General features: G+C 36.7%; 1 protein-coding gene across 2 annotated transcripts in view; it reads left to right on the top strand.

Annotated features, from left to right (window-relative positions):
• LOC122525916 overlaps positions 1-16,236 on the top strand; it is a 60,078-nt gene extending 43,842 nt beyond the window's left edge. For both annotated transcript variants that reach the window (XM_043648954.1, XM_043648955.1), the window contains exons 6-10: positions 450-591; positions 3,749-3,818; positions 12,074-12,223; positions 13,311-13,453; positions 13,580-16,236. In XM_043648954.1, the coding sequence (XP_043504889.1) occupies positions 450-591; positions 3,749-3,818; positions 12,074-12,223; positions 13,311-13,453; positions 13,580-15,610 (2,536 nt within the window). In that variant the 3' untranslated portion in view covers positions 15,611-16,236. The remainder of the gene's footprint in view (positions 1-449; positions 592-3,748; positions 3,819-12,073; positions 12,224-13,310; positions 13,454-13,579) is intronic.
• The last annotated feature ends 1,813 nt before the right edge of the window (positions 16,237-18,049 follow it).

Raw genomic sequence — 18,049 nt, 5'->3', positions numbered from 1 at the left:
ATATCATCTGTTTGTAGAGAAAGAGAGAGAGAGAGAGAAAAAAAGAAATAAAAAAAATGTATATATATATATATTCCTGAATCTAACGATCGGTTATAATTTTTCGTATGGTAGAAAGAAAATCAAATACATAAATTAAAATAAAATAAATATACATACGCTTACATATATTTACGAACGTGTAAAAATAATTAAAAAGAAAGGAATGCGATGATCATAATTTTCCGAATAAAAAAAAAGAATAAAAAACGAATAAAAATGTAACCAAATTACTTAACATTTGACCAAAAATTCGAATATTAATTGAAAAACGAGGACACCAAGGTGTAACAACTCTACATTACTCTCAAAATAAATCTGACGACTCTTCGGCTTTGGCTTTCCTTATTCTCCCTTTCTTATTATAATTATTATTTTTTTCTTGTAATTTCTCGTGATATTTGTTCTAGGGCTGAGCTTGCGGAGGCGAAAAAACGCGCGAAGACGTATAAAGAAAGGAAAAAACACGATAGGTTCGACGGAATGCCGGAGGAGGAAGTGAGTAAACGCGTTCTTCCGGATCACCTACCGAACGACCTGGACATCATCATAGTAAGTTTACCTTTTATCTTTCGCTTTGATCGTCTCTCTCTCTCTCTCTCTCCCCCACTCTCTCTCTTCGTATTTTACCTTGGGTTATAATCTACAAGTTGTTGTTGTTGTGCTGCTACTTTATATAGGAAAAAGCGCGGAGTTCCTACTGTGTTCTAGTACTCTGCGAGATATAAATGAATCAAACGGAGCGAAAACGAGTGAGTGCGTGAGTGAGTGAGTGAGTGAGTGAGAGAGAGTGAATGAATGAGTGAGCGAGTGAGTTAGTGAGTCAGTTGGTTAGATTAAGAGAGAAAGAGAGAGAGAGAGAGAAATAGAAAGATGTATGTATGCGAATCTAGATAGATGGACGAGTAGATTTATTATACGCTACGGGATCTACGTAAGCTAAGAGCACTGAGCCGGAATAATCACTGATTACACTACTGTGTAACGTACACCAATAATCTAGCAGGAGTATCACAGGGATACCGTGAAATTTCTAACAACAAAAGCGAACCGTGTATCTAGATATCTTCCCCCCACCTCGACCTCATCATTCTCTCTCTCTCTCTTCTTCTCTTTCAAACACCAATCCTAACTCCGTTTTTCATATCCCTCTCTCTCTCTCTCTCTCTCTCTCTTAAAAAACATTACGATCTAAACTATTCTTTATCGGTATCTATAACAAACAATTGTTTAGAGTCCATAAACGTCCGGTAATTTCAAAGCAACCATTTTTTATTTTTTTCCATTTGTAGATTTTTGCCTCGTGCGAGAAATAAATTGAATAAAATAAGAACATATTTATGTATATATGAGTTGGTTATGAATATTACATTATCGAAATTATCGCGAGTTTTTTATAGTGAGTTTTTAAACGGGTCATGAGTACTAATTGATTTTAAAAATAAATTACTTCGTATGTTTTTTTCTTTTTTCTCTTTTTTTTTCTTTTTTTTTTTCTTTTTCTTTACGAAACTCTCATTAAACGTTAGTTTCTTTCGACCGGCCAATATCAACCTACGTATAAGCTTCCTATCAAACCACTAGCTTGATGTTGGGTGGTTTAAAAGTTGAATAAAAAAAATTAGCCTCTACCAAAAAAGAAAAAAAAGAAAAACAAAGGGGGGCAAAACTTCACCTTTAGGTTTCGTATATACAAATTTTCCATAGACGACTAATCAAATCGAAATAACGTATGTTGTAAAGCAATATATCATTCCCCCCCGTCCTTCCCTCATCGATAAAAGAAACAAACCCCACCTCCCCCATTCCCCCCAAAAAACAAAAAAAAAAAAAAAAAGTGACGAAAATTAAACAAATACAAATGAATAACTTAAATCTAACTAACTAACGGGATAATTAATATCCATAAAGATATATATTATAAACGTAAAAGAAAAATAGAGGGATAGGGAAGAGAGTAATATAATACATATACATATACATATATATGTATATATATCTATCCGAATCGTCGATTTTCGGGCCGATCATCTTTCCCCGAAGCTTTATTAGCACTCGCTTCATATTCGTATTACACGGAACGAATAGTCACCGTACTCGATCATCCGTCGAGCGGTCTAAACGCTTTAACGGGCTGTGGGCAATTCGGTATTACGCCCGACGTTTGTAATCGAACGCAGCGGAGCGGGCTTACCCCTCACCCCCTAAACTACACACCACCACCCTCACCACCCTCATCCACCACCAACCACCCCCATACCACCACCATCAACAGGACTACGTACTACTACTACTACTACCACCCACCACTACCATCAGACCACTCGCGCAACTCCCGTTGTTTTCAATCGACGCCGATTCTCCTCCCCCATACCCCTTTTAACTCCATCCCCCCCTCCTCCTCTTCCTCCTTTTCCCTCCATTCCTTCTCTTTCTCTCTTTCTATCTATCCGAATGTCTGTCTATCTCGCTCACTCCTCAACCGTAGAACCCTCATCATTTTATCCTCGTTTATCCCAGCCGCCATTCGGCGCCGGTCGAGCGGTTAACGCATTGGCGTTAACGCGCTAATGCGATACGTACTTTATGAGAGAGAGAGAGCGAGAGGAGAGAGTGAGAGAGAGGAACTCTCCTCTTCTCTTTCTCCTCTTCTATTTTCTGCCATGTTTCCCCCCCCTCGACCCGCTCCGTCCCGCCACCCCCTTCTTCCTTCCCACTCTCCTCTCTCACTCTCGCGTGCGACTAACGGAATAACGCGATTTCAACCAGCGTTTATATATATTTCCTCTTTCCAAGTCCGACCACTGCTTTGAACTTTGCTCTACTGTACTTTTCTCTCTTCCGTACTATCTTCTTGGAAAATAATAATACCCGATTGTTAAGAATTTTTGTCTGTTTTGTGGTGTGTGTATATGTGCGTGTGTATGGATCTGTGTGTGCGTGCGTGCACTCGTTGAGAGGAAAGGAAAAGAAAAGTTGTGTCATTTGTTGCGAAGTGTTTGTTTTTTGCTAATTAATTCGTATCACAATGTATCCGAGTATTATTATTATTTTGAATTTGTAATTGAAGTTTTCTTTGTCAATCGTAAGTATAAAATTATTCGTTATCGATAAGAGACTTTTGAATCTACGTGATCTATTTTTATATCAAAATTGTGTCCCCCCCCCAAGGTCGTACAAATACAATTATGTGTTATGTTATGTTATTTATATATTTATTTTATTTTATTTATTTTATTTTATTTTATTTTATTTTATTTTATTTATTCGTTGTAATTATTTGGCTATTCTGTTGTTGGTTTTGGTTTCGGGAAAAGTATGATCGATGCATTTTTTAATATCTATGTGTGTGGCTGTGTATATTTTTTTTTACAGTATTTCATTATTTGTAGTATTTTAGCCCTCGAATTCGTTTGAAACATTCCAGTTCTTTCTTTCTTTTTTTTTTTTTTTTTTATTATTGTAATTATGGTTTTTGGTTTTTGCGGTAAAAGTGAAACCAATTACTTTGGCCTAAATTTGTACTAAAAATACGCGAACAATGTTTTTGAGGGGGGGATGAAATAAAATCGACGTTAAAAAAATATAAACAGTGTACGCGTGTTCGTAGTCGTACACGTGTGACGATAGAATGGATTAGAATTTAATTAGGAAATATCTAATTCTAAATGGCGAATTAACGAAAGACAATTGAAATCCTGTATTACAGATTGGGATCAACCCTGGACTATTTGCTGCATATAAGGGGCACCATTACGCTGGACCCGGTAATCATTTCTGTAAGTCAAATTTAATCATTTTTATCTCGAGCTAATAATATTCATTCTTTTAAAAAAAAAAAAAAAAAAAAAAAAAAAAAAAAAAAAAAAAAAAAACTATTAAGATATTAACTGTAAAAACATGCGAACGTATTCAAAAATCCTTTCTCATCTGAATAATCAAACAACTGCTTTTTCGATAATATCGTATCATTGTTACCAACATAATTTTTTCTAGAAATTATAAAACTAGAAATTCTAACTAGAAATTATGAAACTAGATGGGATAGAGATTTAATAGATTGATCAAAAGACCCTAGGCAAACAAAAAGTTTCTAGATCGTATGACAAATTAATATTACTATCTTTTTCCAAAAATGTTCAATCGTGCGAATTTGCAATTAATGAAAAACAAACAAAAACAAAAACAAAATAGAGAAATTAATCGACTTTAAAAATCGTCCGAAAACAATACTAAATTCGTCGAAAGAAATTTACCTACGATTCTTTAGATAAATAAAAAGAAAATGAAAGAGAGAAGAATAGGGAGAGGGAGAGAAAGAAAAATGGAAAGAGATCATCGTGGGATTTTATATATAAAAAAAAAAAAAAGGATAGACTAACCTGCGTCTGCCTCGTCATTATCTTAACCAAGCCGAAAATCACTTTTAATGAGCCCTCGCGGATATTATGTGAGGCCAATAGATTAAAAATATTTTAACCGAATCGAAAGCTCCAGCGCTTTAGCTGTAAAACGCTTCACTACGTATATACATTGAAAAGAGAGGAAAAGAGAGAGGGATAGAAAGAGAGAGAGTGAGAGAGAGGAATAGATAGAGATAAAGATAGAAAAATAAAGAGAGATAGAGAGTATAAACGAAGCTTTTGGTGGGCCTTTAATAAACAATTTTGCGTACTAACGGCCAGGGCAATGCCCATATCACACGCCCATATGCGACACGCACAAGTAAACGTATACAAACACACATATATATATATTTATATATATATATATATATATATATATATATATATATATATTATATATATATATTTATATATATTATATATTCACATTACATATATATATTTATATTCACACAATACATATATATATATATATATAAAGGCTAGTTTGCTCACATTATACATGATGCTTTACATACGTGCCTGCTTGCCCGTACTTTGTATGCATAGATGACACACATACGTGCGTAGATGGTAGAGAATAAGAGAGAGAGAGAAAGCGAGAGAGAGAGAATGTTCGCTCACGTTCATTCGCATACATTCGCCTGTAGTGAAGTTAGGTACACGCTCCTGGATTTTCCAGGGTTTTCCCGGGCTTGCGGTAGCATGGGGGATGGAGTAGGAGAGGCAGTGTGGGTGCGTGGATTCAAACGATGGCTGGGTGTAGAGAGGCGGGAAGTATGAAGGGTTGGTTGGTCGTATGAGAGAGAAAGAGAAAGAGTGAGAGAGACGGCATATATATATATATATATATAAAATATATCTACATATTTATATATATATATATATTATATATATAGATAGAACTTGGTATATTGCTACCGTACATCTATATATATGCGCATGTATGTATGTGTAAAAGAGAGAAAGAGAAGTCGGTGCGTTGCTAACGTATGTGTACGTGTATATGTGTATACATGTACTTGAGTGAGAGAGATAGAAAGAGATTGGTGTATTGCTAACGTGTGAGTATACACGCATATATGAGGAGAGCAAGAGAGAGAGAGAGAGAGAGAAAGAGAGAGAGAGAAGAGAAGAGTATACTAGAGTATTGCGAGGGAGGGGAAAAGAGGGAAAAATGGGGGAGGGTGAGGAGATGTAATGGCAACGGCTGTGGGCGTAGAAATGTATGGCGAAGGGAGGATGCAGGTGGCGAGTACGGGTTAAAAAGGTTGGAAGCTGCGGCAACTGGCGCACGTTTGGCTAGGGATACTCTCTGTCTCTCTCCGTCTCTCTTACTCTCTATACCTTTCTTTCCCTTCCCCTCTCGTCTCTACCTGCTACGCGATAGGTCAGAACCGTTCGGATCAAGAACGACGACGACGACGACGACGACTCTATTTCTACCTAGCATCAAACCTAAATCTAACATAAGTCCATTTGTGGATTGTGTTTTGCCGGATTAACAAGGAGGGGATGAGAGCTGATTTCTATGAAAAGGGTTATAGTGGTAATGATAGAAGTGAAAGTGGTATTGTGATGCCGATGATTTTAGTGTTGGTGTGTTGTCGAACCTTTCTATGGTTGTCTAGTGATTTATGTTTTTATTCTCAAGAGAGTGATTATTAGTGAAATTTTGAAAATCGAATTGGTTTCTAACGGTAATTCATCGCGCGTCTTATAACGATATAACGTTACGTTTTATATCGATGGAATTTCATGCATCTCGATAAGGTGATTGATTTCTATATCAGATGTCTATTATTTGTAGTCTAAGAGATTTTCAGTTTCGTTGAAAAAAATCGGAAAGTATCGTAAATTCGTTAATATTTATTAGAGAAAATTAGAGCGAAGTTGACCGTACTGAATGTGAATTTTGTATTCCCTCACTGAGGGAGTCTCTGCTGATTAGAATTTTGGTTTTTTGTAACAAGCAAAGCTGGATCTTTCGTTCCCTACATAAATTCAATCCTAGATTCTAAATTAATCTCGGAAATATTCAACAAGTATTGAAATTTTTCGTATTGTTTCTCTGTTCTTCTCTCTCTCTCTCTCTCTCTCTCTCTCTCTCTCTCTCCTCTTTCGAAAAAAAGAAAAGAAAAAAGTAAGAAGAAATTTAGTTAACGATAATCTGGTATTCCTTGCTAGTGGTAATACTGTGCCGAAAATATACAGTTGACTTTTTATCCTGGCCCGATATAACTCGATCTACGGTGCCGAATGAAAGGTAATCAATTTCACGAGCGATACAAAATACATTGGTATATATATATATATATATATATATATATATATATATATAAACAACCTACACGCATAACACCAGATAAACCAAGTATTATCAACGCTGCATGTGATTTGTCGATTGGTCGTTAATTCGATCTCAAATGTCGAACAGATAAAACGATGATCGTTATTCAGTAATAACAATCACGAGGATTTCCAACAACTTGGCAAAGAAAAGAAAAGAGGTTAAAACCACGAAAGAAGAAGAAGAAGAAGAAAAAGAAAAAGGAAAGGAAATAAAAGGGAAAGGGAAAGGGAAAAAAAGGAGCCTTAAAAAAAGATATCGAAAGTTTTGAGTTCATTGGTTAGTTGGCTGGTCGGTTTCAACAAGAATACAATAGAACGCTGAAGTAGTGGTGTAGTAGAGTGGTACGAAGCAGTAGTACGAAGGTATGTAGTTGCGTGGTAGGGACACCTAAAGCAGCCAACAGCAGCGGCACTAGCAGCAGTAGCAGCAGAAGTAGTAGAAGTAGCAACAGTAATAGTACAGTCCTTAGTTGTATAGCACGTCGTTCTTGTCGTCGTCGCCCGTCGTCGAAGAAAAAAAGAAACTTTTCACCCCGTGGGGGATGACCGCGACGGATTTTCTTTCCTCCCATTTGCTGCCGTTCCTCCCCCTCCCCTCGGATTCTTCACTCTCTCCTCTTAGTTACCCTTTTCTCCTCCTCCTCCTTCCTCCTCCCCATACGCCTCCTCCTCCTCCTTCTTTCATTTCTCTCTGTCCCTCTCTCCCTCTTCTATCTTTTCGCGGAGTTCGCGCCGACAAGCAGAGGAGGGCACTCGGTCGACGACCCAATTTTTCCTCGGCCTCTCTCGCGCACCGTTCTGCTGCTATATTTTACAAACGGCGAGAAAGTTGAACGTGACCGACGAAACTTTGCGCTGCATTGCCAAGGCGCCTCTTCGATCTCTCACGTGGAGAATTCCAATCCTACGGGGATAGATCCATCATTCCATACGTATGTATATATACATGTTACATATATATATAGATTAATTTTATTTATTTATTTATTTATTATTATTATTATTTGTGTCTATAGGTTTTTATCGATAAAATCGAGTCGCGTTAAGAACTCGCTCCTAATGAGTCCATCAATGAACATTTCGAACCTTCCCCACCCCCCCATGAAAAAATACATTTTAAATACGGGATACTAGTAGGAAAAGTATCTGAAAATTGTTGCCTGCGAAGGACTTGTGGGGGAAGGGGAATTCCTATGATTATAATTCCCCCATTTCCCCATACACGTGCTCATAAGAAAATTCGACTGTATTTGTATGGGGATAACCTTATCTCATAAAATTGCATCCGCGTACAAACGCATATTTTTACATTGCATTTTCTTTTTTTTTTTTTTTTTTATATCACTATAGAATACAAAAATAGGGAACGCACGGTGTTAAACTCGCGCGTAACGTTAATTTTACGATTTGAAACAAATTTAACCGAACGTATTTCTAAATAAATTTTTCATACATAATGACATAACTCATCCTAATTCTCTGAATTATAATTGTCCATAAGTATATATATATACGTGCTTTCACTATGTCTCTTATGTCATAAAACGTGTGTGTATGTATTTTCGATGATAAGATAAAAAAAAAGAAAGGCAGAGAGAGAGATAGAAAATAGCACAATTAGTAACAAAATCCACGAGACTACAATGACAAACGAAGGAAAAAAGTGAGGGTGTCGTATAGAAAGGTAAAAAAAAAATATTAAGGGCGAAGAAAGATAAAAAAAATAAGACGACATATATATATATGCTAGCGCAGCTCGGAAGTAGGATGATGGTAAAATGGAGGATGGTCTATTGAAGATTGGAAGGTTCTAACACGATGGTAGCCATAATGAGCGTGGTGACGACGAGCAGAAGAAGGAAGTAGAGGGTACGAGAAGGAAGAAAAGAAGAGGAAGTGGAGGAGAAGTAGAGGAGAGTGAGGGTGAATGAGGAAAAAGAAGGAGAGGGCTTGAATAAAGGGTGAAACGATTTCGGCGAAGGGTTCCCTGGTAAAAGGAAAAGAAGAAGAAGTAGAAGAAGAAAGAAAAGATAGGTAGAAGAAAATGGAGGGAATAGAAGGAAAAAAAGAAGAGTGTTGCCTTCTCTCCTACTTACTATCCCTGAAGAAAAAGACAGTGGAAGAGGGAGAAGGAGAGGGAAGAAGAGTGACGCACAAGGATAGGCAAAAGGTCCAAGAGAGGAAGTAAAGGAAAAGGATGGAGAGATAGGGTTGGGAAGAAGGTTCGAGGGGCCAGACGGGGGGGAGGGAAATGTCGCACGTCTATCCGCTCGATAGCAGCTTACAGTCCGTGCACGTTCCCTGTGCTTCTAGGATCTCTTCTACTATATACCAGTACCCTTCCCCCCTTTCCCCCAACACACACCATCACACCAACCCTGAACCTCCAACTTTTACAGATTTCCTCTTGCAAGATGTTACCTCTAGGCCAGATTTATTTTTAGCTAGAAAGAATCATGATGATGATCATCATCATCATCGTCGTCGTCGTCATCGATTATAGCTCATTTTACTTTTTCGTGATCGTGCATAATGAAAAAAATTAATTTGCATCTATGTTAGTTGCATAACAGAGAAATTAGAAGAGATGTGCTCTTCCCTTAAATCATTTGGAACAAATTCTGCATGGATTAAAAACTTTGATGCGTAAGTAAAGTATATTTAGATTATCTTTTTAATAATCCAACGATTTTTTTTTTTTACAAAGACAGTTTTAATCGCTTACAATTTGTTTTACATACTGAATGCGCGGGTCGAACAGGTGATCTTAAGAAATCCAATTACATCTTTTCCCCGAGTTTTTGAATTACATTTATTTGTACACGTTGATTTTAACATGCAGTCAGTGAATTTGTAGCCTAATCTATATCAATTACAACATCACTTTTATGATAAAGCAATCATTTGTATAATACCACGATAAGTTATCAGATCTTCAAGATCAAAAATGACGAGCGTTGTTTTATCAGTAAACGATTACCATTTTCATAACACAGGAAAGAAAAATAGATTATAATTCTAATGTTGGCTCAACTGAATCGTCTTCTAACCTAATTTTTTATATTTATAATTACAACTAAAGACTGAGAACCCTCGCAACGGAGCGAGGGTTCTCATTCCTGATCCAGATTTATGATCTTAATATCCTAATTCCAAGTCGTACACGCATAACGCATATACATGTCTCTACTTTACTTATATACACATTGTAAATGAAGAACGTCCAGCATGATCATCGAAGTAGCATAAAAAGGAACCCCCCCCCCAAAAAAAAAAAAGGAAAAGAAAAAAAACGGTGAAAATTGATTTTTCAGGCGCGGTCCGCGCTTTTCACGCTCTACTCTCCTCTCGTCTCCTCTCTCATCGATTTTTACCTGCTCTCTCTCTCTCTCTCCTCCTCCTCCTCTCACGACCCTTCTCCTCCTCTTCCTCGTCGTCCTCCTCTTCCTCTACCTTCTCTTCCTCCTCTGCGTTTCATCCCTCATCTACAACCTACAAAGTATACCTACGTTCGTTCGTTCATTCGTTCGTTCGTTCGTTCGTTCGTTATTACGTACGTACGGGATTCGATGTAAAACGTTGCTAAAAATGTAGGTCGCCATTTAATTCGTTTAACATTTCTTAAGATAATCTCCATCCTATTTTATCGACCGAGAAAACACACACCACCATCAAGGATTGATTCCCAATAATTATATTCCTGATTTACCTACCTTTTTCAAAAGCTCAAACAAGGAATAAGTGTTGGAAAGAAAAGAGAGAAAGAGAGAGAGAGAGAGAGAGAGAGAGGAAGAATAACGTAACGATCGTTTGAAACTTTTGAAAAAAAAAAAAAAAGGAGAGAAAACTTCGTTTGAAGTTAGGTTTAAGTCAAGTTAGGGTTGCGTTTCGGAATAATGAAGTAAGGGATTTTACGTTCCAATGAACTTTCCTAACAATGATCGCCCATCTTCTTCTTTTTTATAATCTTGTACAGGTTAAAGGAGAAGGGTTAAGAATTTCTAAATGATTTTTTCAAAGTTATTTCAAAACATTCCTTCCTACTAATATTTTATTTTTCCAGGTGTTGTAGAAAAGTATACAAGCTTTGGAATTTACCAAAGACAGATTTTGTATTATGTTCACAAGGTTATCTTATCCTACTTTCTCTGTTTGTATTGTCTTTTTTTTATTGTTCAAAAGGAACAAATACCTTTCAAAGTGGAGATCGTAAAAACGACCTTTTCTTCCTTTTCTTCCATTCTTCCTTTCTTCCTTCCTTCCTTCCTTTCTAACTTAAAAAGTGTACATGTTGCGTTCGAAAGCTTGTAACGGTCACGGACGAGCGTTCAACTTTGTTTCGAAGTTCTCCAAGGTCGTGCTATATAAGCTTGTAGTAGGTCGTCGTAGTCGTTGCCGCCATCGTCCTCGTCCTCGTCCTCGTCTTCGTCTTCGTCCTCGTCCTCATAGTTATCGTTGTCGTCGGCTACTTTATCAGAAAGAGAAATAAAGAGATAGAGGATAAAGAAATAAAGACAGAAAAAGCGAAAACTACCGACAAAGACCAAGAGAGATATAGACGAACCGAGAAGCACCGAAAAAGCCCGAAAGAGAAAGAGATACGAATAGAGAAACCGAGAATTACCGGAAAAGCCCGAGATAGAAAGAGATAGAAGACATGCCGATATAATGGCCGCCAAACTGACCGACCAAGAAAAGTCCCGAAAGCACATCTTACATTTCACATTCTTCTTAAGAGATCGTAGAGAGAACTAACGCGAAATTAATATCACGTGCTTTTTCAAAACCAATCCAATATTGTTTCTTACTTTTTGTTAGGTAAATCATAAACTAGACTTCAAACAAACTTTTTTTTATCGTATTTGCACAACTATAAGATAAGCTTAATTTAAATTAGTTTGAAAAAGAGTGATTTAGTTGTAAAAAGAAAAAAAAAGGGGTCCAGGGTCTTTTGGTCCATCTTAATTATGGTTTAACTTGAAATGAAGTGCATCGTTCGATCGCGAAGCCATTATTATTATTAGTATTTATTATTATGATTATTATTATTATTATTAATATAAAAAAGGGGATCATGCGTGTATCTTGGTAATATGTAAATGGCTTTTTAATCGTTCTTTGATTGATATTAATAGATATCATTCTCGTAAAATAGATTGGAGGGATGAGAGAGAATGGCACGAGCTTGCGCGCGTATATTTTAAAATATAATGGCTTTAAAAATAAACCTTTGTTATATTTTATCACGTTTTCTTTTTTTCCATTTTTTTCTACAGGGAAGTGTTTACACCTTAGTGGACTAACGCCTGAACCATTAACCGCCGACGATGACTACAAATTATTACGACTCGGAATTGGTTTCACGAATATGGTGGCACGTGCCACCAAAGGAAGCGCAGATCTTACGAGAAAAGAAATTAAAGAAGGTTAGTTAACATGCATATTTATTAAATTAATACACACACACACAGACACGCGCGCGTACGCACACATTCAAGTTTCTAAATAATTCAATCTTTTTCTTCTTCTCTAATGTTTGTAACCTTAATCGATTTTGAACCGTGCATTGAATTGTTCGAGCGAGGAAGTATGCATACACTTTACATAATTGGATTGTTTTAATGGGGCCCCATCAAATTTGTTACATCCTGGGGCCCTTCAATGTTAAATCCGTTATTGAGCCAGAATAAGGAGCTTGGAGTAAGAAAAATAAGCTAAGAAGTAAGAAAGATGACTCTTTCAAGGAAACATTTTTGCAGTAATTTACTTTCTTCCTGAATTTGTCATTTTGTAGAAACATTATTTTCGAAGGGTTCAAACCCAAACGTTTAAACGGTAAAATCTAGTCAATTTATTACTTGGAGTACCAACTTTGTGCAATATTTTCTCATAAAAAATCATTTAATCGAATCAGATTCAATTTTTTCAAGTTCACAATCGATCTTTGTGAAAACGATGATTCAAATGAAAATATGTTGTATCAAATTGTTTTCTTATTTTATTTGATCACTTTCTATTGAGTTTTATATTAAAATTATATCCAGTATTTGAAACAATATAATAAAATGATAGTGCAAGAAATAAATATTTTTATACAGAAGAAAGAATCATCAACTATAATAGTTGAATCAAAGAACGATCGTCGTACGAGAAGATATTTCATTAACCAATCGCGTTGATAGCTTGCAATGTACCCTGGTGTAAATTGAATGATTTTGGATTATTCACTCTGCATTGAACATAATTGATAAATTACTGATCCTAATGTAGGTAGTTTACCGAAGCTAATTCCATACACATATACATACATACATATATATATATATATATATATTGAAAGTGGAATATTAATTGGCACTAGTAAACGTATCGATTTTAAACGATGAAAACTTCTGTATACTAATGGAGTATGGGTACACAATATGTCGTGTGTTATCTGATCGAATTGAAAACATTTTCGTGCTGAAACCAGTTTTTTGTTCAACAACCATTTTTCTTTTTTCTTTTCAACAGGTAGTCATATCTTGTTAGAGAAGTTGCGAAAATACCAGCCAAAAATCGCAGTTTTCAACGGGAAATTGATTTACGAGGTCTTTTCGGGAAAGAAAGAATTTGGATTTGGTAGACAACCAAACCTTGTCGAGGGTACGAATACGGTAAGGATTGTTCGTTAGTTTTATTTTCATTTCTTCTTTTTCTTTTTCTCTTTTATATTGGATTGAATTCATTAAAATGTGTATTATATATAAATATGTTACAATATTTTGTACAATATATTGCAGTATATGTGGGTGATGCCCTCAAGCAGTGCGAGATGTGCACAATTACCGCGCGCAGCTGACAAGGTGCCATATTATGCAGCTCTTAAGAAATTTCGTGACTTTCTCAACGGTAAGATTGCGCATTTGGATGAGTCAGACATAGTTTTTGCCGATTCGAAACTTAAGAAGAAAGAGCAAGACGCGATCGAAGATAAGAAGCCAATCTTTTCGGACGATTTGACGCACGACGGTGATGTAAAGATGATGGAAATGAATGGGACGTCTATAAAACAGGAATCGGGTTTGATACCGGGCAAAAAGAAAAGAGGCAGACCTAAAAAGATCAAAAATCCGGAAGATCATCCGCCCCCGGATCCGGAAAAATTAGATGCCAATGGGGAAGTAATTAAGAAACGCCGAGGAAGGCCGAAGAAAATTCATCAGCAGCAAAAACAACAGGAACGGGAAAATAGAGAGAGGGAGCAGCAGCAACAGCAACATCAAGTTATGAGTCATTTGAATAATGCTTACAACAGTGGCGTACCAAATTGTTTTTCACCGCCACTGATGTCACCTCCGAAACCTTTCCCCCATATGGCACCGTACCCGCAACCACAAATGAACGATACCAGTTTCTTTGGGCAGGGTATGAACGACGCGCCCTATAACATGAGCGCGAAACAAAGTCCTGTACATTTGCAACATTACAGCCAAAGTCCCAAATCTATGACCCTTTCCTTTACGCACTCTGATCTATCCTCGGAGATAAATACCGCAATCTCGTCGGAAAATAATTTGGAACCATCCCCGTTAACGTCGCCGAGTGTCGATCATCCTGATTTCGAGCCACCGACAAGTATGTCCCAACAAAATATGGGCAACGATCATCGACAATACAACGCATCTGGTAACGGTGATAATCCGAGTCATCATGGTAGTCCGGGAACACCATCGCACGGTGGATATACGAGCTACATGGGTTATCACGATCAAACACCGGATCCTCACAATCCGCATCAAACAACGTCGACGCCTCTGAGCCAGTGCGCTGATGAGCATTCCCATCACTCCCATCAGACACCGCCGCATACCCATCCGCACACCCCGACTCATTCTTCGATGTCGCCTCATCACCATCCGCACGAGCAGTACGGAATGAAACGGAACACGGGACAAGACGTGGCATCAAAAAGTCTGAGCGATCTTGAATCTTTGGTCGATCAGATACCAAGTATAACCGACGGCGGAAATCAGCGTCTTCAGCATTCGCATCCAAATATGTCGGACGATTCGCTCGTCGAGAAAATGGACGGACATCATCAGTCATCCTATTTACCAGGTTTCGGTGGTATGCCCGTAAGCGCTATGTCAAATTACAGTCCACCTTTACCACCTGGTAGTAGTTTATATCCAGGCTCGTTACATCATTCGCCTGGAGATGGTTACGGTGGTCTATATGGTATGAGGCATCATCCGGAATCTCAGCAGCAGCAGCAGCAACAACAACAGCAACAACAACAGCAGCAGCAGCAACAACAACAACAACAACAACAGCAGCAGCAGCAACAACAACAGCAGCAGCAACAACAACAACAACAACAACAGCAGCAGCACAGTAAATCGTACACGGTCGAGAATCTAGCATCGAGCAACTACACACCTAGCATGGGTCACGCTCATCCCGGAAACTCTTACCCAAATATTATACCTGCACCTCATTATCCTGTACCAATGGGCTCGACTAACGGCTATCTCTTCAGTGGCCTCGAGTCCAGCCTGATGCAACGTACTTACGGGATGAGCGGTATGAGTGGCATGGGCGGAATGCACGCTTCCCTCGGCCACGTGGCTAATCCGTATTCGTACAACAGTGCTGCGTACACGGGTACCTTTGATAGCTTTTCGGCGCCACCAGCAGGCATTCACGCGCCGAGTGCAAATTATCCTGGGTATGTCGGCGCGGGTGGCGCCACGCCTGCTACCGCCACTTCGCCACCTTATCTCCCGTCGCATCATAGGCCACCGGTTGACATAGGCTACGACGCTGTATGATAATCGATGTAAAGCTGTTGATGATGATGATCGCCTCATCGCGTATCGATATTATCTTTTCTACGTATTTTTACACGTTTAGAATTCGTCGGCATTGCCGTCTCTTTCTCTCTCTCTCTCTCTCTCTCTCTCTCTCTCTCTCTCTTTCTCTCATTCTCTCATTCTCTCTTATTCTCTCTTCCTATTCTTCTCTCTATATCTATCAATCTTTCTCTTTCTAATATGAGTCACGTCATGCATAACATTGCATACTTGCGTAAGAAGATCTATATTTAATAACCCTCGCCTATTGAATCGACGTTCTTATCCTACTGACTACTGCTCTCATCTTTTTCATCGATCGACCTATTCGAATGGAACTGCATGTTTCCTAGTTAACATACGCAATGTTCCCATAAACCAAATGTTAAGTTTTAGTCTTTCTTACCTTTTTTTCTTTCTACGGCACTACCGAGTCATTAACCCAATCGCACATTAGAATTATAATTTATTTCTATATAGTAACTAAAGGACACAAGAATTTTGTCCTAAATCCAATTCCTAAAAGCCCCATACGCATTATACAGTTCATTTGATATGTCGATTGTTTTCATATCCGTATCTCTGACTCTCCTTTCTTCTCAAAATATCTTTCTAATCGTTTCTTCCTTTTCTCTTTCTCTCATTCTCTCCTTTTCTCTCTCTCTCTTTCTCTTTCGCTCTTTTTTTCTCCCTTTCTCTCTCTTCCTCTCTCTTTCTCTTTTCGCAACTTTCGTTACATTTTACATTCGATATTCCACGAGAAAATATAAGAAAAATACAACAAAACAAAACAAACAAATAAACAAACAAACAAATAAAAATACAATGTGGAAAAAGAAACCATAACGAAAAAAAAGGGTCATTAAATTAAACGCGCGCAGTCCGGGAAATGAAAAGAAAATGCTCGTTTTTAAATTTCGGCCACGAATGGGTGCGATGACTATCGAAAAAGCATAGTCCTCCTTAAAAAACAAATCAACGAAACAAAACTATCCAAATGGAAAGAAGGAAAGAATGACGAAGAATTGATATTTGAACTAGAACAGCGACGATGTAATTATGGTGATTTTGAACAATGAAGAATTATTAAAATCATGACTATGCATAACCGAACACCATAGACTTACAATAAACGATTGAGCATAATAAAAATAATAATAATAATTATTATTATTATAATAATAAAAATTAAAAATATTAATGATGATAAAATGCTGATGATGATGATGATGATGAGATGATAATGATGATGATAATGTGACGATAATAACGATGATACTAATGTAATGATCATTCTTATAATGATTATGATGATAATGATGATGATGATGATGATGATGATGATGAGATGACAATTATCGTAATGATTACGACAACCATGATGATAAGGAATGATAATGATAATGATGAAGATGATGATTGTAATGATAATGATGATGATTATGATTATGATGATGATGATGATGATGATCATGATTAAGAGATAATTTTGTTATATATTTGTAATTTGTGGAAAGCAGAATCTCTCAATCTATCTCTATTTCTCTTTCTTTCTTTTTATTAATTATTGTTGCAATATTGGCTACTTTAGAATTTGAAAATTCGGTTAAAATAGATAAGGTTAGATTAGTAGATCAGTTAAATAACAATAATTACAGTAAGTTGTAGAACATTTCTTCTTTCTTCCCTTTTTTCTTTTTTTGTTCCTTTATTTTTTTAATTATCAATTACATATTAACAATAAATATAGGATTTGTTTTATTCTAATGTAATTGATATACATATACACATATATATATATATATAAATAAGTGTATATATATATCGTATATTATGTAAAAAGTGTGTTTTTACATAACGAAAAGGAAAGAAAGAAAAAAAAGAGATAGAACGAGATAGATAGGAGTGAAATAAAAAAAAAAAAAAATAAGAAGAAAAAAAGAGAACGTAAGAAAGTAATAACAAGAATCCACAATCGGTGCTGTTGTATATAATATACATATATGAATCGTGTTTGTTATATATGGAAACAGCAGGAGGAATTGGTAGTAAAAGAAATCTTTTATGATTTAAGTTTTCTTTCGTATTCCAAGTATATTTTTCAAACGTTCGATCGCATTCGTACATAAGTGAACTACTCGATTATTTCTATCTCACACTTTTTCTCTCTCCCTCTCTGTCTTACACACATACACACGTTCACTAAATCATTCTCACTCTTACTTATACACATATACACATACAACAAGTTTTTCTATCTAATCTATCCATCTATCTATCTCTATCTCTGTCTGTATCTTTCGTTTCTCTTAAAAAAAAAAATTAAAAAATAACAAAACTATCTGAAATATATATATGCTTATATATATGCTTATATATATATGTATTCACATGTGTAATACAGGATGGGAATATCAA

The sequence above is a fragment of the Polistes fuscatus genome, unplaced genomic scaffold (genome assembly GCF_010416935.1).
Source record: "Polistes fuscatus isolate 324 unplaced genomic scaffold, CU_Pfus_HIC Scaffold10, whole genome shotgun sequence".
Taxonomy (NCBI): Eukaryota; Metazoa; Arthropoda; class Insecta; order Hymenoptera; family Vespidae; genus Polistes; species Polistes fuscatus.
This window is presented reverse-complemented; position numbering and strand designations above follow the sequence as displayed.